The following is a 23345-nucleotide window of genomic DNA, read 5'->3' on the forward strand; positions in this document are numbered from 1 at the left end:
TCCGTATTAGGTTCCACGGGTTTTCACAGCAAGTACTACATTATCCGCAGTTTGTACATCAACACTGTGCTTTAATCTTAAATAAAAGCCAGTATTATAAAGGAAAGGCTTGTATTTTGTCCACATTTATTGGTACAGCAAGGAGGTCAGATTAACAATACAGGGTCAAGGGTGATTTTAGTTTTAAAGATTATTCTTAAACATTGGTGTTGAAGAGGGAGCAATAGCAATGTGTACATACTTGTATCAGTTCATGCATAAACTCTCATTTTAATCAATGGGTAAATACTCTTATTAATTTCTACAAACAGTTGCTTAATCAGAACGCTGACATAGATAGCACACAGAGCTCAGTTAACTTTCCATGACACATAGTCACATAACATTCAGGTGATAACAGAACAGACATGTTATAAGGACATGTTTTTTCCATTTCCCCCTTCCCTTTTCTTCTTTTCCATAATCCTGCTTGCAGACACTATAAAGCCTTCTGACCGGAAGTATGACGTTGTTGTTTCATCTGTTGAAGTGCCTTGTGCACTGACCACCATTAAACAACCCAAGATCTTGCAAATAAAGAACCAAGTGTTACTCCACATCTTTGTTTTCCTTGCTCAAGACATCTTAAACAAAACGCAACATTGGTCCTAATTACCTACCTATGTAGAAAGATATATAAATCATGTAAGAATGAATATGCAAACGTGATGAATAGAAGCAGTAGAAAGCAAAAACTATGAATTCACAAAAAAAAAAAAATAGCATTAACCCTCAAATAATCCCCAAATAATTCATGGTATAATCTGTAAATGGTCCAATTTAATTTTACAATCAATATTTATTCCTAAATTTTAATCCCTTAAAAATCATTACATTCTCAAAATATTTTGTGCAAAGGGAGAGAAAATTACAAGAAAACAAATATCTCACATCAAAAGAATTCGCCAGCCAAACAAAATGTAAAACAAATTGAAATGAGAGATTCTAAACGAATTTCTACAGTAAACCTCAACCGGGAGTGACAAACCACTTGAAACAAGCACACACTGTATCTTATTTGGAAAACTGCGTGAGAGCATGAGAGCAGATGCAAAATATTTGAAAAAGTGTGTTCTGACAAGAATCAGTGGACAACCAGAGCGGCAGGGGCGTTGGACATGCTCCTCAACGCCAGGCCGCCGAGAGGCGTGAAGAAGGTAAAGTTGTCGTAGCCCAGCAGTTGTCGGGTAGCTGACTCCCACGTGAAACCGAACTCCAGGCGACTGCAGATGCACGGGTACTGGCGGTCTGCCCAGCTGGCCCAGTCAACCGCCTTCTTCACCTCACGCCAGCGGGCCGGTCTGCTTTGCAGTGACAAAAAAACTTTTTTTTTTCAACTCATTTCAAGGCGATGTCACAAAAGTGGGCCGAAAGGACTAAATAATTATTTAAATAATCGATTAATTTAGTTGATTAATCATCCCATGATTTTTTTTCCCGCACTAACAATTTGAAATAATTAGGATTTTGTTGCTTTATAACATGTTGGAATATAGGCAAAAATACAGATTTTTTTTTAAAGTAAATCTAAGTATTTTATTTTGATTCAACATGGTTTGCGTTCATGGAGGAAGACAGATTGGACAACATTAACAAGCTGTAAGGGCTTAGATGAGTTTTAAATTGAAAAAGGGAATTGAAGAGGTGAATTTTGAGCTTTTTAATTCAGATGATCACTGTGTGAGCTTCACCTGACGGGAGTATCCTTCAGACAGAAGAGGGTGCGCAGCAAAATGCCTTCTGGAAGCTTCTCCAATCGCATCAGCTGCAGGACCAGAAGAGTCGCCAGGAGCCTCAGAATGTCCGCACGGGCCTTTACGCCTAGCCCGCACCGAAAATAAAAGTCATTAAAAGGGCTAAAATATCCCACCAATGAAAACTTGATCTGTGTTGAATTATGAGGAAGGCTATTGAGCTAGCCTCCATTAAACGCCAAGGAGAAAGTGGATCTCACCGAGTGAGCGGATGCCTTTACTTTCAAGGAACACGTTGGCAAAGTCGTCGAGATCAATATTGATGCACTCGCCCAATTCAGTGCTCAACTCCCAGTAGCCATCCTGCAACACAAAAAATATTTCATGGGCCACTTGGCTTAAAACATGTTAGTGCTACAAAAATTCTCAAGCCATTTTGTTGAAGTACCTAATGAAACAATCACTAAGCATGCAGCAAAAATGGTCAAAACGTTTCAAAAACATGCATATAAAGTCAGTTTTTGACTTACAGAAGTCTGCATCTGGAAGATTTCGGGCCATTTCAAAATACGAATTGGGGCGGTCCCACAAAACCCTCCGCCCCCAAACATGGTCCTGCAATACAATTTGTAATAGACTGTTAAATGGATCGCAAACTACAATGGAAGATCGATGAAATACAATTTATAAGTCAAACAAAGTTGCCATTAAATTAGCAGCCTGACTTTTTTTTTTTTTTAATTTTCTGACCAGACCTTATTCCCAGGTGGATGTTGATCTTTCTTTATTAACTAGATCTCGTTTTTATTTAGTAGTCTAGCTGGGAATTTTTTTTATGGTGATATACAATGAGAGTAAACGCTTTGGACTTTCTTAAAACCATCAGTAAAAAAAAAAAAACATGATCAATCAAAATGAAAAAAATCACAAAGGTTACACACAAACACACTAAAACAACAAAACACAATACCAGTTACTGAATCAAAAGATCAGTTGTGTTTAGAAACTTACCAGCCGGTCTGATGAGCTAGTTGGAGTCCTGGCATAGTTGAACCAACCAAAGTTCTGTCTTTAGAACTGGCTTCCTGTTGGACCTTGTTCAGTACAGCCTTGCTTGCAGCTCGGCCCCCAAATGAAAAACCCACCGCAGACAAGTTCTTTTCAGCAGACTGGGTTGAAGTTTCCTCTTGGAATATGAATGCTTTCTTCTTTGATGCTCTCCATTTTTGCTCTGGAATTTTCATTTTGGGCACTGCACGACAAATAACTTCCTTAAGCTGCTGTGAAATAACTTGTTGTTGGCCACCATAAGTGTCATCTGCGGATGCAGCTCGACTGAAATCGACAGAAATGTAGTCCTCCATCTCTGGTTCCATTAACTCTATTCCATCAGTTTCCAATTCATCTGCCTCTTCGGTTTCCATGGAGAATTGCTTGGCAGGTAGACTGAGCTGTGCCCTGGCCCTGCCAGCGCGGCCGGGTTCACATTCAAAAGAACGCCTCGGTTTTCGATAGCGATTTGAGGTTAGAGCTGCGGGTGGAGACAAATGGGAAACTTCCCTGTTCATCAGTTTAAGTCCAGCTGAAGGTGGACAGACTGACAGGAGTGAAGTCCGCATGCGGCTTACATCTGATGAATGGAGCGGTAGAGGTGGAGGACTATCAAATGATACGCCACCAGGTGGTTGTGGCAATGGAGATGCAATAACAAATGCAGATGGAGAAGCAAGAAATGAAGGCTGGTCAACAGGTTCTGGTGGACGAGGAACAAAAGATGGGCCTGATAGACATTCACTATAGAGAAGTGGTTGAGCACTAAATAAAGAATAACCAACAGGTGGTGGAGGTGGAGGAACTGCTGAGCCTAAATTCTGAATGTAGTTTTCATCTGGAGAACGGCCAGGTGGAGGTGGAGGAGCAGAGAATGCCCAGCGACCAGGTGCAGATGGTGGGGGCAGAGCAAGAGATTGTCGTGGTGGTGGTGGAACAACTGATGGGCTGCCTAATGGAGGAGGTGGAGTAGCATCAAGAGTTATAGAAAGTGAGTCTGACAACGCAGACCTAGTATAACTAGAACGTTGGAAACATCTAGTGTCCATTTCAAATGACGCCATTTCCAATCTAGGCTGTATTGCCATAGCTTGCTTGTATTGCCTTTGAAATGTAGGGGGAGAACCTGAACCGGGACTCTGGGGGAGGGAACCACACACCATGGGCAAAGAGTCGGACGTCTCACTTGAGTCTGATCCATCACTTGGACCCTGCACGAAACAACAGACAAGCAGCTTATAAAATGACCAGAAGTAAAATGAAGAACCAAGACGCAACATATGACATACCATGTCTTGGAAGTCTAACCATTCTTCGCAGAGGAGGATGTAGCCTGAATTGTCCTCATCTTCGTCTTCTTCTTCTCTACACGTCTGAGGAGGAGATATCCAGTTGATGTAGGGAAGAATGTCCACATCTTCTTCAGCCAACAACTTGGGGATGTCTGTGAAGCCCTCCTCTGCTTCAACTGGCTCCTGAAAGATCCCCAAAACATCATGACATCATTTCTTGGTGATCGATGGATGAATCAATCGAAGTGACAAGAAAAATAAAATGATGGACAGACGGACAGACAGACCCTTTCTTCAATGGCCACAAAGCTGGTGAACTGAGACAGGATGGAGAACTCTTTGCTTAAGTCAATGATGAAGGACTTTAACTGGCTTTTCTTCCCCTGAGGACACAGAGATCATATTTAAAACTGATGCAGGAATTCTTAATAAATGTCTGTGAGGTGCTTTCATTAAAATGCCCCAAGGACAGTTTTACAAAACATCTCAACTTCATTAAAATTGGGACGATTGTATGTCACCTCGTGTTCAGCTTGGTTGGAATCCAAGCTTCCGTCTTCGTAATCTCTGATGAGAGCTCTCGCTGTCAACTTGTGAAGAAACTGGAGGAGCACACATTACGGCACAATTACGCACCACGCCATCGTCACGTTACCTTACTGAATCCTCTTACCGTGCCCCTCGTCTTCTGCAGTTCACTGGTGGACACCATGGTTCTTAGCTCCTGGCCGCTCAGGTTTCCGAACAGGCTGGCCTGCAAAAGGCAAACTCACATCAGTAATAACTAACAAACGTGACTTGTAACATTTGGTTTGTCTGTCTATTGACCTGGCAAATATCAAATTTGCCCAACAAAATGGATGACCTGAGGAGAGCGAGGGCCGACAAAGACTGCAAGTTCCACCATTCTTTGCTTTACTGAAAGTTGCTCAATAAATTGCCTCCACTACAAGGACTTACAACGACCCACTTTGAATGAGGTGAACCGTGACATGCCTGTGTGCAGTTTGGCACAAAGCCATAGACCAGCGTGTGGCAGTTGTTGAAGAGCGCATGGAGCTGCTTGGGGGCCTGCGCAGGAGGGCATGCCGGCGGGTTGAACTGTTGCCACTTGACTGACACAGAACTGCAGCCGGGAGATGCCATGCGCTTCACCTGACACTCCACCTGTGATGGAGACCAGGTTTTGTTTCCACCGCAACCCCAAACGTGAAATGCAAATCAAATGTAAAAATATATATTTCCTCACCTTCTCTGCCCACTTGTGCTTGGTTTTGGCATCAAAAAATTCATAGGCTCCACATCCTGCCTGGGCAAGGGTTCTCAGCATGTGCCGATTGGCTGTAGAGCTAAAAAGTAAAAAAAAAAAACATAACCCATTGGGAAAAAGACAAACCGTAATCTCCGCAGAGCAGTTTTAGCCATAAGCCACTTGTAAACCTATCCTGCGATTTTCGTGTAACGGTTACCTGATGCCACAGGTGAAGAGTCGGCTATGTTCAACATTGTCCCTGATCAGCTGCAAAGTGACATCGGAGTTCTGGAGGTGGCCGTCGGACAGCAGGAAAAGATTGCGGGTGCCTTGGGATGGAGGCAGCAGTGCGAGAGCTTGGAGGGGCCTCCAAAGCTCAGTGCTGCCACCCACGGGTGAGAAAGACTGCTTGGAGAGATGCCAAGAGAGAGCACACAGTTGTCACTTTTTGATTCAGTCATCCTATTGATCAATTCGGCAGTCAGGACCGACCTGTATGAAGTTCTCAGCTGCTTGTCGAGCTTTATCAAGTGGCTGGGGTGTCAGGAAAGCTTGAGTGTGATCTGACAGTATAACAAAATAAAATAATATGAAATGAAAATTTGAAATGAACACTGATTCTGTCAAATTTACAACAAAAATATTTTTTTATTTTCTCTCCATAGAGTGCAGACCATGAAACTGTTTTGTTTAGTTCAAAAGCTTGAAAGACTTAGCAGCAATGACCATGGTGGGCGAGTAGAAAAAAGAAAATCCAAAAAGAAGTGGTACTGACCTGTGCCAAAAAGAACGATGTTGATTTTAACATCACCGTTAAGGGTTTTGATGACGTGCCGGGCAATCCTCTGCGCCCAGAGTAAAGGCTCTCCCCTCATGGACTCAGACGTGTCCAGCAAAATGACAACTTCATCTGATCCAGAAGTGGGTTTGATGTCAAAGTTAGGGTAGAAAACTAACATGCAGGCCTGCGGGATAGACAATGAGGTCATCAAAAAAGAATTCCTGGAGCGAAGCAGCGGATCAAGGCTGACAGACAGACAGTGAGCTGTCAAACCTGGCTGTCCTTGTCAGGGTGTTCTTCTACCCACATCCTGGGCAGATGTACCTCCGACAGAGTGACTGACAGCTGGAATCCTTCTGGAGCCATGACCTGCCCTGGTAGCAAACTCACAACCGCCTTGCAGTCGGTCCTCTGCGGGATCGCGATAAATGAAATGTATTTAGAACGTGATGAGAGAGAGTAAAATGATCAGAACACGTCAACGTGATGTGACAATGCGTGATAATGAAACACTGCGGATCACAATGTAAAATATCAAAAGCCTCCTGAAAAGTACAAAAGAAAACCTGCACATTTTTAATGAAGCTGCACCTTCAAAAGAAGTGAAAAGTAGTTTGTTCCCATCCAATAATAATACATGAAGGTAATAACATGGGACCAACCTTGATCTTGACTTTGTGCGTAATGCATTGCAGGCTGCTGATCTCATACGGCATCTCAATGGACATGTCCAGGCTGAACTCTCTGAGGGAGACCAATGACTTGGATGAGATCATATCAACAAAATGGTTGCGACGCAGCAAAGCTGTTATTTTATAGCCAATTCGAAACGTGAAAACGATTTTATTTGTACTTGTAGTATTTCAATATACGAGGGAATTATTTTTATTCTTTATCGTGGAACAATATCTATTTTTTTGTCGTCTTCTACAACATCTACTTCAAAACAAACCTTGTACTTGCTGTGTCATCCGTTACACAAACTTTGTCCACTGTCACCTGTTGAAAGTACAAAAACCAAAATCTGAAATTATTAACTGGTCTTTGAAAATAATTCAAAAAGATACATTTTTTCTGTGTGAATCTTAGCCAAACCCATTTTACCTGCGTAGTCTGGTTGAGCGCAGCACTTTCCTGCCAAGGTGCGACACTACCGGGCAGGGAGAAGAAAACACTCCCGTCCTTCATGATGAGCTCGGACACGAAGGTCACTTTAATGAGCACGCTGGCGCCTGCTGGCAGGTTGCCCACGCTGATGGTGAAAACGTCCTGCAAGCAAGGGCGTAGAGGCCACATTGCAGGTGACATCAACTCTATTGACTGTGTGTGTGTGAGTGTGTGTGTGGAGTGCTTACTGGGGCGTCCTGGTCCATGAGGTAGGCTCCGTGGCCCTTCTCTATAGCCTGCTTGTACTGCTTACGAGCTTGCTCTTTCTCCTTCACCTGGCAGCCAAGGACATAAAGTATCAACCTCAAAATCTTGCTTTGATACTGTTTCTTTAGCAAAAAGGATATTTTAACATCCTGTACCTGTCCCACCACATGTTTGCCATTAATGAAGGCTTCAAAACCACACACGGCTGCGTATTCGTCCAAAGGGAAGACGTACTTGGCTTCAATGGGCACGTTGCTCTGATTAGTGTACCTTTGAAAGATGATGACCTACCCCAAAAAAAGAAATAAAATATCTGTCTTCCAGGCTGCTACCATTTGAAAGCGTTCAACTCAAGCCAATTGTGAAAAATGCTTACATGAGAGAGCAAATCCATCAACTTGCACTTCACATGTACAGCCAGCAGAGGGAGCTGCTGCCCTGAACTGTCAAGTAATCCTGGAGTCACATCATCCAATGGATTCTTTACGTTTCCAACACCGCCATCATCATCAGGAAGGACCGCTTAGAAAAAGACACACACATTATCATGATTTCATTATCTCCTCCCCTGAGTGTTACAGGAAATGCCAGCTTATTTAAATAACACCTCTATTTTCTCGACAAAAACCAAATTGGCTCACAAAAGGAGTCGTTCTAATCTATTGCACTCCTTTGTAATGATAAATACATTCTATGCAGCTCACTGACATGCACGCTCGCCGTGGGGATGGCAGGATGGTCCATTAAGTCTTGTATCAGTTTGGGAGTTGTTACTCTACAAAAAACTTGTGCTCAGCTACTTTGCCAACTGATCCTGAGAGAAAAGTCTTGGCGAAGGAATTTTTAGTGCCAATTAGGAGCAATGCTACAATAAGACGCTCTGTGAACGCGGCCCCTGAGGTTCTTCAACATAAAATCACTTTTGCATTTTTATTTGTTTCTTCTACAGCGTTGTCGCCTTGAATGGAATTGGCAATGAATGGCATCTTGTGGAAACGAGACCTTTAGATATACTCTTTAAAGAAAACACACATAAGGCTGACCTACCACTGACTTTTGGAAAAAAAAAAATCCAATTGTGACTCTTTCGACACTAAAACCAAGTATGCGAGTGCACTGCAGTGCTCACCTAAGTCAGCAGGGGGTAGACAAGACTCAGCCGAGACGTCTACAGCTGGGCTGAACGACTTGAGTTGGTCTCCATCTATGCTGAACCGGATAACATATTTCAGCTTGACCTGCTCTGGACTGTACACCACGTACTCATCACCCTGGAACATGTAGTGGAACAGAATTAGCCAGAGCCACATTTGACCCCTAAACTTTCTTTCGAACATTAATTAAATGTCATTGTAACAACGCGGAAATGCATTGTTTCTTACTGCAACCAGATCAGATTAGCTGCCTTAATTATTGGAGGAATTAATATCCATCCATCAATTTCCTGTACTGCTTATCCTTACTAAGGTCGTGGATGAGCTGAAGCCTGTACCAGCTGACAATGAGCTCTCGAGAGGCAACCATTCACACTCACAATTAGGCCTATAGGGACCATTTAGAGTCTTCTTTTAACCTATGAAGCATGTTTTCAGGATGTGGGAAGAAAACAAAATACCTGAATAAAAAAAAAAAAAAAACACGACAGATCATGCTTGGAAATTTGAATAAACCAGATGCTATGTTCTGCTTTGGAGATTCCACAACAAAATCGATAACACACAAAAATCTATACGTTATTAACGACACCAGACCAACTTAACTATTTAATCACAAATTGCAGCCCTACCTCAAACTCCGAGTGAGTGGTGGCTGTGCGGCGCATGCCGTGCACGCTGTTGTGTCCCTCAGGGGCCTGAGTCAGAGTAGGGTGTCTCTGGTGAAGCTCCAGGCAGCGCCCCAGGGCTACGTCACACACCAGCAGCAGCCGAGAGCCGTCCGTGACACTGGGTACTGAGTACTTTAGGCAGGTGCTGTATGGAGGAGGACATGCGTAGTGAAGATGGCTTGTGAGGGGGAAATGATAGAACAATGTCCAGCAGTCCAGTGCTGAAGAACAAGTATGTGAGAACATTCAAAGGCCTTTTCTTACTGACCTCATGCTATCGCTGAAGTATATACCATTTCCAAGATTGCCAGCATCTGTTCGTTTAATCCCATAATCTTCCACTCCAACACAGGGCAGCAGCAAACCACTAACAAGAGAGTGAAGGTCAAACATATAGATTGGTAGGTTGACAAAAATGCCGTCGGTGAAAATGTACAAATAATGGAAGTTCCCATTTCTGTGTTGTGTGTATATTATCTGTATGCTCACACATGTGTTTGTCATGCTTAAACTCACCGTGACAGAATTCCAACAAAGTTGCTGACGCCGGATGAGTGAAGGAGGGACTTGACGTTGCCAAGTTTGCCGTGAAAGGTCTGGAGCTCCACGGCTCTGCTGACACGTAACACCTGATGGATCTGCACAGCACTGGTAAAGGGAAATTAGGTAGGCATTTACTTTGCAAGTGACTCTTATGATTGAAAAGTAAGCTTTTATTAGCCTACTGGGATCAATCAAGCCTGAAGCGGACCCACTGGAGCTGTGGCTGAAAAGGCCCCTGTGGAGATGAAACTGCAGAGTGTGATTCCAAATCCGTCATCTATTGAGTTTGTCGGAAAAGCTTAAAGTGTCGTGCGTTTAAGAAATTTACTTCACTAAGGTGGCACGGATGACAGCACGCTTCACACGGCTGACCTTTTGCAGAGCGAGACTAACAAAACAAACCGGCCAATCACAGCACAGCACAGTTTCTACCCGTGTTCCTCCACTCCCTGGGGGGCCCAGACAAGAAGGACCATTGAAGCTTCGCCTCAAAAAGCAAAGATATCTTATCATCCATTTATCATAACACTGAAAGCGCATAGATTGTATAAATAACATGAAACGAAATTCCAGAAGGTACATTATGGGCAGCATGGTGGCTGACTAGTTAGCATATCTGCCTGAGGATTCAGCCGTCCTGAGTTCATATTTAGGTTCCTGTGTGGATTTAGCATGTTTGCCAATTTGAAATTCCTCAACACATTAAATTTAGCCGTCGAATCAGAACCAAAACAAGATCAAACTGTCGCAAGCTTACCATCATTGTCATCTCCAAAAGCATTTCTTTTCATGCTCAACACATTATATTGAGCCATATTTTGCAAAAATAACATTCCCACATGGGGGCTGAAAAAAAGAAATTTGTAAAAATATCCATCTTTGATTTGTACTTTCTTACCCGTCATCGAGCAGCGATGACACGTTGAGATATTCGCGGCAGCCAGGCTCCACCGTTTCAATACTGCACCTCAGGGCGCGAAACTTGCCGACGCAGGAAGGGGCGGGGCTTCTCAGAGTCATCTCACTCACGTTCAGCATGTCTCGAATAAGCTAGACAAGGAGAACCAATGAATCTTGAGAGTCTTGAGAGCGCAGAGAGACAAGTGCGTTTTTTTTTTTGTGTTTAAACGGGAGATAATTTTACGAGTCATTTGACACGCAAAAAAGGAAATACAGGAACATCTTCATGCATGACTTAACTGCCAATCATAATACAATTCTTTCTAAATAACACCATCTCCGTTATTTTGGTTCAATTAGTATGTAGTAACTGCATCTCCATAAATCTTTTTGATGCTCGAACAGCATGCAATGAGCAGAATAGCCTCGTCATTTATTTCCACGTTGCGCCTCGGCGGGAGGAGAATTCTGGTCACGTTCTGAGAAGCTCTGCACCATGCTCATCTTACATCTAAATAATTTTTTGGGGAAAAATTGTTGAAAAAAAAAGTATATATTTTTTTTAATTTAATTTAAATCCCAAGCTGTGAACATCTCAAGGAGCATCGTTCAATCCATCATCAAAAATGTAAGAAATATGGCACAACGGCAAAACTACCAAGACGTGCATGTACAGAAATTGCGATCGAGTGATCAAGGAGCTGCTGACAGACTCAGTCGAGCATCTACAGAAATCCACAGCTCAGCTGGGAGAATGTGTGGGCCAAATCTGGCATTTATGGAAGAGTGTTAAGAAGACATTGATGAAAGAAAGGCACACAAAGTTTCATTTGGCATGTCGGGGAACACCACAAAATGCTTTAGTCAAATCAAACTGGATGGAGCTCAAACCTGTTGGTGGCTGCAAAGGTTTTGAGACTGGGGAGGAGATTAATCTTCCAGCAAATCAGCGGACCTCAATGACTAATAAATGTTTACAAATGCTCTTACTTGTTTGTGCACAACTAGTAAGCACTTAATTTATTTAACAAATGCTTTCCATGCAATCTGTCTGAGCTTGAGCTTTTTTTTTTGCAAAGAAGAATGAAGCAAAACATTTGTCTGTGCAAAGCTGATAGACTTTCTCCAAAATATTTGCAGCAGTAAATGCAGCAAAAAATGTCAACATCTTGTTTTTTTTGTTCTTAGCTAAATATCCTCATTATGTGTCACTTGAGAATTATGCTTCTACCACTGCTCCTGTGTTTAAATACAATATACACTTAAGTAGTTGTAGGGAAACAATATTTAGGGTTATTTATAAAGTTATTTTAAGGTGAGCTTGCGTGTTTAATTTGCTCATACTGCTCAGCCTGCGAATTTGACCTATAAAGATCTAATATGTGACAATTACATAAAAATGTAACAATTATACATTAATTAAGATGAAGATAGGTAAATGAAAAAAAATTATATATATAAATATACACGAGTATATTCTTTGCTGTTCAAGGCTGTCAGCGTTTCAAATGTTCAAAAGCAGAAAAAGAAACAAGCTTGAGGGTATTTTTGTGAGTTCATCAAAGTGCTTTCGACAGGCTTCAGAAGCAGACGAAAGCGCAACCAAATTGAGGAGGCAAAACAAAAGCCTCTTTGGGCTGTGGTTTTTTACAAGCCGGCAATATTAATTACAATGGACGCTTCTCGATTGCAGCAATGTGAATTGCAGACCAGAAAACACTGGTGAAAACTCCCCTTCCTCGTCTCTCTCATATTATTATTATACTTCTTTGAACACGTGCGTTTTGACATACCTGACAGAGGTCCAGTTTTTCGGAGATAACCTTGAAATTGCAAGCTAGGTTTTTATATTTTAGCTGCAGCAGTTCGTAAGCTTGAAGCAGAAGAGAGTGCGCTGTGCCATCCTTGGGTTCCTTCAGATTTCTCTGCACTTGAATCAACAATCCCTCAGCTCTGCTCACCTAATAACACACACGGGAATGAAGCACAAGAAGACTGAATGTAGAGTACCATTTGTGTAGATTTTGCATTTTGTGCCTTCTCCCCGGGTAGTTAAATTCATCCTAGGCTGAATTGTTTTCAAGGCAAAACACATCTTTTCTGGGGATTGCAAGAAACAAACAGGGAAGCCTTACGTCATTAAGGCTGAGTTGGTTGACAGGCACTCGGAGAATGTTGTCAAGGTGACCCAGGGCCTCGGTCCACAGAAGCTCCACAAAGACACCCACGTCTTGTGACAAGACTCCGGAGTTGAGCTTCTCCTCCAGCAGCAGCTGCCAGTTGAACAAGTTTGGTATCAATCAAGAGCATAATAGTGACGGAGATGATTTGCCAGACGGTTGAGTAACCCTGTGACATTTGCGAGACTCTTTCACCTCAGCCCATTGATGTGTGAATGCTGCTCAAGTGTGCCATGAACGCATTTATGCCTGGGAAGCCTACTCATACTCCCTAGGAAGAGACTTTTAGCACTTGAGTGATCGGTACAACCTCTGAATGTGAAGCATATGAAAGTTTTTGGCGCTACAGTATTTTACAAGTAGGTTATCATTATGGAGGATGAGAGTTTGTTTTCCCGAAAATTGCAATGATGCATATCGATTAAAGGCTATTTAAACAATCCGTAGCTTAAACATACCTAACACAGTACGACAACCACTATGAAAATTTGTACTAAGTCACTTATTACTGTCTATAAACGCATTAAAACCTTCATGAATGATTTTGTGTTCATTTTTTATTCAATAAGCAGTGGACCATTTGGAGTATAAAAGGCTCTGTCATTTGGTAATTGCATCATCATCTGAGGCCACAATGACAAAATTGAGGATCAGGAAAGCCTTTAACAAGCCCTGTAATTTGATGTGTGATCCACTGTGGTTTGTAAATGGATATCTGACCTTATTACTTGTGGGCTTTGACCAAAAGTGAGCTCCTCAATGTCAATGTCAAGGTCAAGCGTCACCAAAAACAATTCATTAGAGCAGCTGTCCACCTATTGAATGTCCCCAAGTTTGGGGATAAATGTGTGTGTGTGTGTGTGTGTGTGGAGGTTATATACACTTATTATTTACTATTAATAAGTGTATATTATTAATATACATTTATGGCATTGCAATTACCCTAAATTTTGAGCTTGGCCATTACAAATCCAATCAATCAACAGATTGATTGGCTTTATTGAACATAGAGACATTACAAGCTAAAGCTAAAAAATTTTAATAAAAAAAAAAAATCAATATAGTTCAAAACAGTTTACATGTTTAAAGTGAGTGAGTGGGAAGAAGTACAAACATTTATGTGGTCCCAGGTTTCAGGTTGTGTCTATTGTGCTTCACAAAAGAAGAGTGAAGAAGTGCATCATTATGACAACTAGGAATCCAACTAGGTAACAGAGTCAGTTTTGTTTGGGGCAGTGTTTGTGTCCCCTCACAATAAATTTTATGTTGCCTCATAATGTTGCCAGTATTACCTCTGATCCACAGAGGAAGCTTGAGCTGTTTTATGGTATAATAATCTTTTATGTCTCAGTGGCGCCCTCTAGAGACTAATTGGCTGCTACTGTTTTCATAATTGCTCCAATATTTGTGTTTTTAAGTTGCGAGGTGAGGGTGGAGAACCTGCTGCAGGGGGTCCGAGCCAAGGTTCTGATCCTGCGGGGGAATTCCGGCCCATAGGCGCAGACCCGAAGCCAGCAGGGTTTCGGTCAGAATCTGGTAGACCTCCACAGCCTCTTCTGAGGTCGACGGGAACGCCACCATGTCATTTGGTAACGTCTGCTGTTAGAACAAAGACAAACGACACGTAACCACCAAGACACTTTGAGAAGACTTAATTCACTTACATCCTTCCAATAGCGAATCACGCGGTACTGCTGCCTCTTCTTTCCTTTGGCACTCTGCAGTTCCAACACACACCAAGTTCTGCTGTCATCCTACACAGACGGGTATATTATAGCACATTATTACCTCTGACAAGTAAGGCACAAAGATATGGCGCCTCACAGTCACCTTATGAAAGATGGAATACTTGGCCACATTGAAGTCATCCGGATATGCTGGAAGATCCTCATCCCGTTCTGTATAAATCCTAGAGAAAATCCACAGCGGAAGTGCCAAGATAAGTACAGCTACTGTATTTTCATTGAAGTCATTCAGGAATCCATTCGGAAGAAGCTTTAGAATGATAAGCCTGCTCGTCTATAGCACAAGGGAATGACATCTTTTTGTAACTCAACAACCGTGACATGTTATATTTATTTTGCAAACAAAAGCATCGTGCTCAGAGTACTGTATAGTCTATAAAATTTTATTCTGAATCGATTCAAGAGAGAAACTGAAATAAGGTTGCAGAAGTATGCACACCCACATTTTTTTTAAATTAATGTTAGGTTTGGTGCTCCTAACCAAAAAAAAAAAAAAATAATCACCACAGTAACAGTGGTAGCGTCAGGCTTAGCGGATGTTTTTCCTTCAGCTGGAACTGAGGCCTCAGAAAAGGTGAAAGGAATTATTAGCAATTTTAAAGAGCGGTCAGTACGAACAACAAAAAAAAAATTCTGTGGTAAGGTAAAAAGAAATGTCAGAAAAAGCCAGATGGAATAGCTCAAATCTATTTGGAAGTTTACGAAGCACTTTGGTGGTGACAGTTGTGTTAAAAACAGCCATGTCCAAGTTCTAAAAGGATGTGCACAGCTGTGCAGCTCCATTATTGTGTGTGGTCTCTTCTCAAGGTTTCTCATTTCCCCGAGCTGTAGTTTTGAGTTTTTCCTTGCCCTCCTGTTAGTCACCTATATGTTGAACAGAGGCTGTGATGTACCGAAGTCAAATTCCTTGTTTGATACGCTCAAACATGGCGTATAGAAACTCTTGAATTATTGCAGTTATTTATTTTTACTCTCCCTCTCAAATCATTTTCCCTTCCATATACTGTACTTTTACCGAAATATTATACTATACCTAAATATTGACTCCTTTAAATTCATGTAGGACTATTTTCTTGTCTTGCTAACACACAACGCCACCTGGCTTCTTCTTCTCTGATGCTTTAGATGTTGCGTAATATAAAGAACAGTGGCTGGAACATGCCGTGGAAGCTGAGTCAGATGTTGATCAATAAAAAGACAAAAAAAAAAATGCATGAGGTATTTAGTTTCTAATCAAATAGCCCGGGAGTGTTAATCCATGTTTTCAGAGGTCAAACGGTTGAACTAATGTGTTTACCAAAAAATGGTTTACATCGATTTAATATTGAAGTGGATTTTTTTTTTTCCCCATTACTTCCTTTTAAGTACAGGTAAACATGATGCATCCTCAGCGCATCGATAAAGAATTATTCACCAGGCAGAACTTGCACATTCATATAAAATGTGGTGGCTTCACACTTTTGAGATTATTCATTAAAAACGAACAAGCCTCTTTGAAAATTACTTTCAAAATAAAGGGTGGCTTGGATGACCCCGTGTGAAAGAGGAGCGGCGCGACGAGTGCACAGGTTAATGATGCTGTTGCTGCTTTCTGTACCTAATCCTATCCTGATAAACACACCTGAACTTGCCCTGGACGCTTCCACTCTTATCTGGAGGTGTGGCTTCCTGCTTGGTTGGCTCCACAACGGCTCTGCTCACTGCAAATACAAAAAGCAATTGCACAAACATACACAGGATGTTAGTCACATTCGCTTTATGGCGGCCTGGACAAAGAGTGACCCTGCACTCATTTCAATGCACTTAAAAAGTGGCTAAAAGCTAACTAGACTGACACACAAACTCAATCTTTTTACAGCTCCGGTTTGCTGCAAGAAACCTTTGCGTGACCCCGAGTCGTGTGTGTCGAGCCGAGTGAGCCCGACGCAGAGGCTTTATCAACGGGCCCATACATCAGCCAAGAGAGAGCACTACTCTTTGATTCGTGTCGGCGCCACAAGCAAATGAAGGCCGTGATCGTCAAGAGCCAGGAGTCGCTTGGCTCGAACTGGATGGGTGTTGGTTGGATCAGATTCAATCTGTCTGCACTGTGTAAACAGAGGAGAGTGCACATGCTGCATGGGCTGTTTTTCCATTAGTCCTCACGTCTGCGCCTCATATTTATGGCACTCTCTATCTGCACCGCTCGTGGGCATATATCAAGGTGGGATTTGTGCAAGCAAAACCTAAATCTTTTACAGCCCCCCCCCCCCCCCCCCACTACCTACACACACATACAGTAGTAGTATATATTCCATCCTGCAGTTGGCTTTCTCCTGTTGATTTCAGACTAAGGCTGGGCGATATGGTTTTATAATAAAGACCCAGATTTTTTTGTTTTTCATCCCAAAATCCGATTGCCAATTTTAAGCGACACCCTCCTCCACGATAAAGGTAATTGACCAAATTTGAAGTTGATGGCTCTTTGAACACAACTGTTAATCCATTTTAAATGTTCAATAAGTATGTGTGAACATATCCGTCACTATACACAACATAAAAAGGCCGGGTATCTAACTTTATCAGTGCCTGAAAATGAATATTGTTAATTATTTATAATAACGCATACTAATATTCAAGGTAATTTGAGCAAATTTGTTGTTTCGGACATGCATCAAATTAGGTTGGTGACCCCTGCTCTAGATACATGCCAGGTAGCCTAGTTTTAATAAACAAAGGGGGTGGGGGGGTGTATAACATGAAAATACATGTTGCAATGTCACCCCTCCAATGAAAACTTGCCAAGATGGAACACTTGGAAATACAGAGCTATTCCGAACATCTCTGTTTATTTAATGCGGCTGTAATGGTTGATGAATTTCAAGACCCTCCTATTATAAAATTCCATTCATGGAAGCAGTCGGGTGAAAAAAGTGACATGCTCTGACTTTACTGATAAAATAGACAATATATAATAATATGAACATCATGCTGAGGAATGTAAAGTTCATAAGGATAAGCTATTGTTTATCACACCAGCGGCATCTCCTATGGAAGCGCATTAGCTGGTGGAACGGGCAACTTGACTTCAACAATGTTATGCCTTTCATCAAGCTTCTTCTCAAAAAACCTGTATGGTGAATATGGTATCAATATTTTATCAAAAAACAAAAAAAAAAACAGCTGAGCAATTGGCCCACTTTATATCCTCCAACAATCAGGTGGTAATTGTGGAGCTCACTAAATTGTCCCCTGTTTTTTCATTGCCAAAATAAATGTTACCTTCATCATGGAATGGACTTTGTTTAGCTGAGTAGAGAGGAGGAGTTTGAGAGGAGGCATCATGGGAGGATATGTCTATCTTGAAGTCCTCAAAAGGCAGGAGGATGCCACTCTGCAGACAACTGTGCACATAATCCAGCCCCACCACCGGCGTTTGGAACCTGCAGATGCTGCGCAGCCTGCTGGAGCTTAGGTGTGACACATTGCCAACCACGACAAAGGAGCACTGTGAATGAAGGAAAATATTTCTGTGTATTTCAGAATGGCCCTTTTGCTTTAAATATTGAAAACAACGTGTTGTTTTGGATTATGGGTGATGAGAACCAATTTTCAGAATGATTGTAACTTTTCATTTCCATTTATATTTTGACATTGGGAGAGTTTTAAAATGAAATATGTGGACCATTTCGCCAAAGACTGTACTTTGGAAATCATGAAGAATAAAAAATTGAACTTGTCTTACTTGTTTGGTGACCACAAAACAAAGACTTCCTCCATTTTCTGTCACGGACAACTTCAAGCTCCGCCTCTTCTTAAATGGCAAATCTTTCAAGTCCATAAGTACAGAGCACTTGGCAAACACAGCCATGCCTGCACAAAGAAGACACTCCAATGTCAATAGGCTTGGCCACTTGGTTTTCATCACTGCAAAAGTACGGCATTGCAACATGATGATGAAGAAGGATATTTTTATGCACAGAATGGCTGACCTGTGATTCTGCCTATTGTAAATGACATAATCACTGCAGGTCACCTCATGGATGCTGAACATAAGCCTTTTTGTTGCTAAGCACGTTGTTATGGATCTAATTGAGAACCTGGGTTGGTTGCATGAAAAAAACTAACAAAAGTATGCTTAAAATAGATCTTGCTGTTAAAATGGAATTTGACAAGTTTATACATTTTTCTTTTTTACTCTGAAGTATTGTAGAGATTAAGTATTCAAATAAAAACAGGCAGCCTGATAATAATAATAATAATAAAAATCCCCATATTTGTTAACACTAAACAACATCACCTCCAAGGACATGCATTTATTTCCTTTGCGTTGCAAACTAAAATAAGTGCAAGAATAAATTCACCATATTTTACAGGCATGAGACAAGAACATATAAGGATAGTTTGATGTGTTACGACGCAGTGACACAGTACGAACAACTCTGACTTGCAACGTAATGCCCCGGAAAAGGGGAAAGGCCTACTGTAAATACGACGATCAGTTTAGTTGGGTAAACATACCGTAAATAGGATGATGTGACAATCAGTTTAGTTCTAAGATACAAAATGCTCAGGGTTCCAAACAGACGATTTAGTGAATTAAAGAAACTCTGGAAGTTTAAACTGTGTTCTGTTTGGTTCCGTGAGGAAGGAACCGAAACTAAAATCTGTCAAAACAAACTATTGAGGCTTCCTGTGTGATTTCAAAACAAAAGCTCAGGTTTCAAATTAAAAGACATAATCACGGCAATGAATTTGATTTTGCGTCATTAATTTTTGCACTGATCACTTAATTTATAGAAGGTATTTCACGGATCAAGCCTCAGTCTCTTCATAAAACAGTTTTTTATATGATCATAGAAACCCCAATACTAATAAAGTTGGATGTTGTGTAAAACGTAAATAATAATGAAAACCTTTTCAATCTATATTCAATTCAGTAGACTACAAAGACAAGATATTTTATGTTCAAACAGATGAATATTATTGTACAGCACAGGTATTATAACCTTATACTGTACACTAGGTAGCATTAAAGAAGAAAAGTAGTTTGTTCTCACTGCTCACTCGCTCGCAATCACACATCATTTGATAGGGCACCGGGGCACCCCAAAATCCTGAAAAATTATTGATGCTTTGTTTTCCAACTATTTTTTCAATATACTGCAGAATAAACATTCTGGCCCATGCCTCCTGTCTTTCTCTCCTTGTAGCATAGTATGTGCCCCTTGTAAGAAAACATTTGGACTCCTCAGGCTAAATGGAAAAGCTTGCCAGTTATTTTTGGATGAACTTGTCAACAAAGTGTAATTTTCACAAACTTTTTCTTGCAGGGTTGTTTAAACCAGTATCAAATCCATGAACCTGCATTTCTGTTAATCCTTTTATTTCTGGGTATAGGTTATAATTTTTCAAGAAAGCTTTATCAATAAAAAAAAATCACTAACGGGATAACCTAAACGGAACAGTTTGGCAACCTAGTATAAAATCTGAACAACAATATGTGCCTAGTGTCAGATGGGAGCACACAACCCATACTAAACATATACTATATTGGTAGACAGGCGCCCACTGCAAAAAAATTGCCGCAAATTCATTTTCCTTGTCAGGTCAAGTCAAGTTTATCGTGTTTGGATTTTGGTAGACCGCGTTGCGCCAATTTAGGCGTTCCGGCGCAGAGAGATGCCGCTCCCTCGACGCACCTGCCTGACGCATAATGAGAGCTCCTTCTCATATTCTCGTGACCTTATCTAGCTTCATGAGAGGGTCAACGCTTTAGAAAGACTTCTCAGTTGGATTTAAATTCAGTCACAGCGTCTCTGACTTTGAACAGCCATCAGAAATGTTGAAAGGTTTGTCAGGCAGTTTGAATATTTGGTATATAACCGAGAAGGTCACCCTGCACATTTTATACTGCAGTTGAGGCCAATGTGGTTATTCTATACTGTGCTGCATATATGAAACAGAAGGGCTTGTTGTCATACTTCTGCTGAATATTGTCCAAAGTAAGGTCCGAAGCGGGAGCAGGCAGGAAAGAGAAAGTGGCATCATACATAAATATCAAGAGCGAGTATTTATGTTTTCGTTTTTTGGACAATTAGCACTATGTATGTCAAGCTCAAAATCCCAAATTGTTTTTTGTTAATCGTTTATTAAGTATCTAACAATGATTGTGAAGCATTGATAGAGCTTCAGTGCTTCCTCAAAGCTTCTGATGAGCCTGCTTCAGTGCAGAAGAAAAATCAGACGACACAGACTCATTTGCATACTAAACGGTGCAAGGGCGGGCCTCCTTACAGACTGTAGATCACAAAAAGCTGAGGCGCCGGCGCTACTAATGAGATAATCACTAAAACTTAGTGTTGTATTATATATGGAGCCAGTTCCGCTTCTGACGGACAACCGTTTGCTCTTTTATCATATAAGATGTAAAATTTAAACAATGAAATGTGAATTGCAAAATATTTTCTGCAAGTATTTATCAGTAATACAGTAAAATGTGACTTTTTTTTTTTTTGTTTTTACCTTTGCCAGTAGGTCCTTTTCCTTTCCTAGATTTTTTTCATCAGCCAAATCTTACCTTTTTTTCTGCTCGTTGACCACATCGACTGTGAAGAAAAGGACTAAATTTGACATGGGACTCGGCATACTGAAACGAGCGCAGGAAGTGCTACAATTACGGGCAGTATTGTGTTTGCACAGCACGCCGAGTCCATTCCATGTGTTCTTTTCACATATTGGAAGTCTGCTCTTATGTATTCTGGCTTTCAATGTTTGAAGGAGCGACCACACACATCACTCAAACACTATGTGTCCAATCCAATCTACAATAAAAAGGAAGCTTCATCTGGTGAAATGGGGGAATTTATTTGAAGGGTATAAAAAAATGTACAGTTCTTTGGGTAGCTAACGGAAGCTGCTTTATTGAAAGTAAATAATGAAAAAAATAGTGCAAAGAGGTTTGTGATTGTGATGGGCAGTACTGTTTAATATTTTGCATTAATGTCCAGGATGTTCATTCAGTCATAAAATGCAAATATTAGTTAGCGGTGATAAATCTTACAATACACTGACTAACTACCACACCGTTCATACAACCTGCACGATCTAATGAGATTCAATACGAGAGCTGCATGAAAAATTCTGCTTTTAGAAATACAATGATTGCGGGATTAATTTAATAATATGTTTTACAGCTATTACGCAGCAGCCATAGTTGATAGCATTTCAGAATGTTAGGTAAACAGAACTGGGAGAAGTGTGCGATAAGCATGCAACTCTCATTCCTACCCTTTGCATGCTTGTTACACACTTCTCCAAGTGCCATAAGTAGTACCTACAATGGCTGCTATAATTAGTAAAATTGTGACAAAAGTTGAAATGATCACAAATGGCCATGGCCTCAATTTAAGTATAGGTTGGATCCTGGCGAGAGGCACTTAGAACCAAGAAACAATAGTTTGAATTATTGCACACTTAGAACCAAGAAACAATAGTAATTAAAAAAAGAATTATTGCAAGAGGCAGTTAGAACCAAGAACCATGGCTAATAATGGTTCAACTTCTGATCAAAACTCACCCAACTTTATGAAATATAATTAGCAGCCTGTCAGACCAGTCATTGGACTAATATCAGCTTGACTTGATTCATTGTAGCCTGTTATAATAAATTTAAACACTGGATCACTTAATTGCTTTGTATTCCTTGTTGCCTTTAAAATTTTGACTTTGGGTATGATTATTATTGTTTATTTATTGTTTGTCTGTTATTGTTTATTTATTATTATTAAAAATTGGAATATGCAATTCATAGAAATTGTCAAGCTTAAGCTAATTTGCAGTTTTATTCACTGGTTACGCTTTAGAATAGTGAAAGAACGTACAGAATACATTCAAAAACAATTAATTAGGACAATTAACAAATACCATGAATAAATAAATAGGCTCTAATGAAGCAATTGTGTTTGTCTGACAAATCCCTGGCCCCAGCCCACCCCACTAGTAAAATTAGTCCAAAACTGCCTGACAACCCAGATTAAAGACATTTTTAATTTTAGACAGTTACAATTCCTTGATGAAATTGATACACATTTAAAAAGGTTTGATATGAACAAAGGAGAGACAGAAATCAATCACGATTGCAAATAATAACAATTTTGCGCTCAGTGTTACAAAACGTGGCCTAAATCTGTATCAATAAATCAACTGTAACCGCATAGAGGCCCGTTAATGAACTCATTTGCCAGATTATTAGGTAAACACATTAACTTAATGTAGAATGATATGCCAGCCTTAATGACAAAACCCCCTTTTGTGAGGATTATATTGCTTGTTTTTCTATTAACACAGAGTCTCTTTGAGCAAGGCTGATTTGTTCTCATTATTAAGTCACAGGCTGTTATTTGTACCGCTTTTGGCCAGACAACACAGGCGGATTGGCGAAGGTAGAGAAGAACGCATTTGACAACGAGTCAAACATCAATGCTGGTGACATTGAAAAAAAAAATAACACTCAGAGTGACAGTACAATGAATAAATCAGTACAATGAATAAATGAACACGTTGGTTTTCTCACTATTTAAAGTTGATAAAAACAAACATAATTTTAACATTCTTACCTTGGTCGCAGAAAGAAAATGGTGGTGGGTTTCTCACCTGTTGTTTTTATACGAGACCCATTTGCGGATGAAC

General features: G+C 40.7%; 1 protein-coding gene across 5 annotated transcripts; it reads right to left on the reverse strand.

The window, feature by feature from the left end:
- Positions 1–109: 109 nt before the first annotated feature.
- On the reverse strand, positions 110–19338 carry parp4 (poly (ADP-ribose) polymerase family, member 4). Of its 5 annotated transcripts, none has more exons than XM_049727961.1 (35): positions 19176–19338; positions 18400–18527; positions 17937–18162; positions 16297–16375; positions 14761–14839; positions 14595–14684; positions 14371–14526; positions 12886–13023; positions 12544–12711; positions 10749–10900; positions 9824–9955; positions 9576–9674; positions 9269–9452; positions 8612–8753; positions 7859–8004; positions 7638–7769; positions 7464–7550; positions 7213–7377; positions 7061–7107; positions 6771–6852; positions 6382–6519; positions 6103–6292; positions 5820–5890; positions 5545–5735; positions 5325–5424; positions 5072–5242; positions 4749–4829; positions 4597–4677; positions 4363–4458; positions 4073–4258; positions 2745–3994; positions 2264–2348; positions 1994–2096; positions 1731–1860; positions 110–1343 (listed from the first exon to the last, which is right to left on the reverse strand). In XM_049727961.1, the coding sequence occupies exons 2-35, from the start codon at positions 18523–18525 to the stop codon at positions 1124–1126; spliced, it is 5523 nt and encodes a 1840-aa protein (XP_049583918.1). In that variant the 5' UTR covers positions 18526–18527; positions 19176–19338; the 3' UTR covers positions 110–1123. The 5 variants fall into 5 exon arrangements, with proteins under 5 accessions (XP_049583918.1, XP_049583920.1, XP_049583916.1 ...); XM_049727963.1 differs by having other exon boundaries at positions 110–1340; positions 5545–5732; positions 14371–14529; XM_049727959.1 differs by having other exon boundaries at positions 5545–5732; positions 14371–14529.
- Between the last annotated feature and the right edge of the window lie 4007 nt (positions 19339–23345).

Source organism: Syngnathus scovelli, chromosome 8 (genome assembly GCF_024217435.2).
Source record: "Syngnathus scovelli strain Florida chromosome 8, RoL_Ssco_1.2, whole genome shotgun sequence".
NCBI lineage: Eukaryota > Metazoa > Chordata > Actinopteri > Syngnathiformes > Syngnathidae > Syngnathus > Syngnathus scovelli.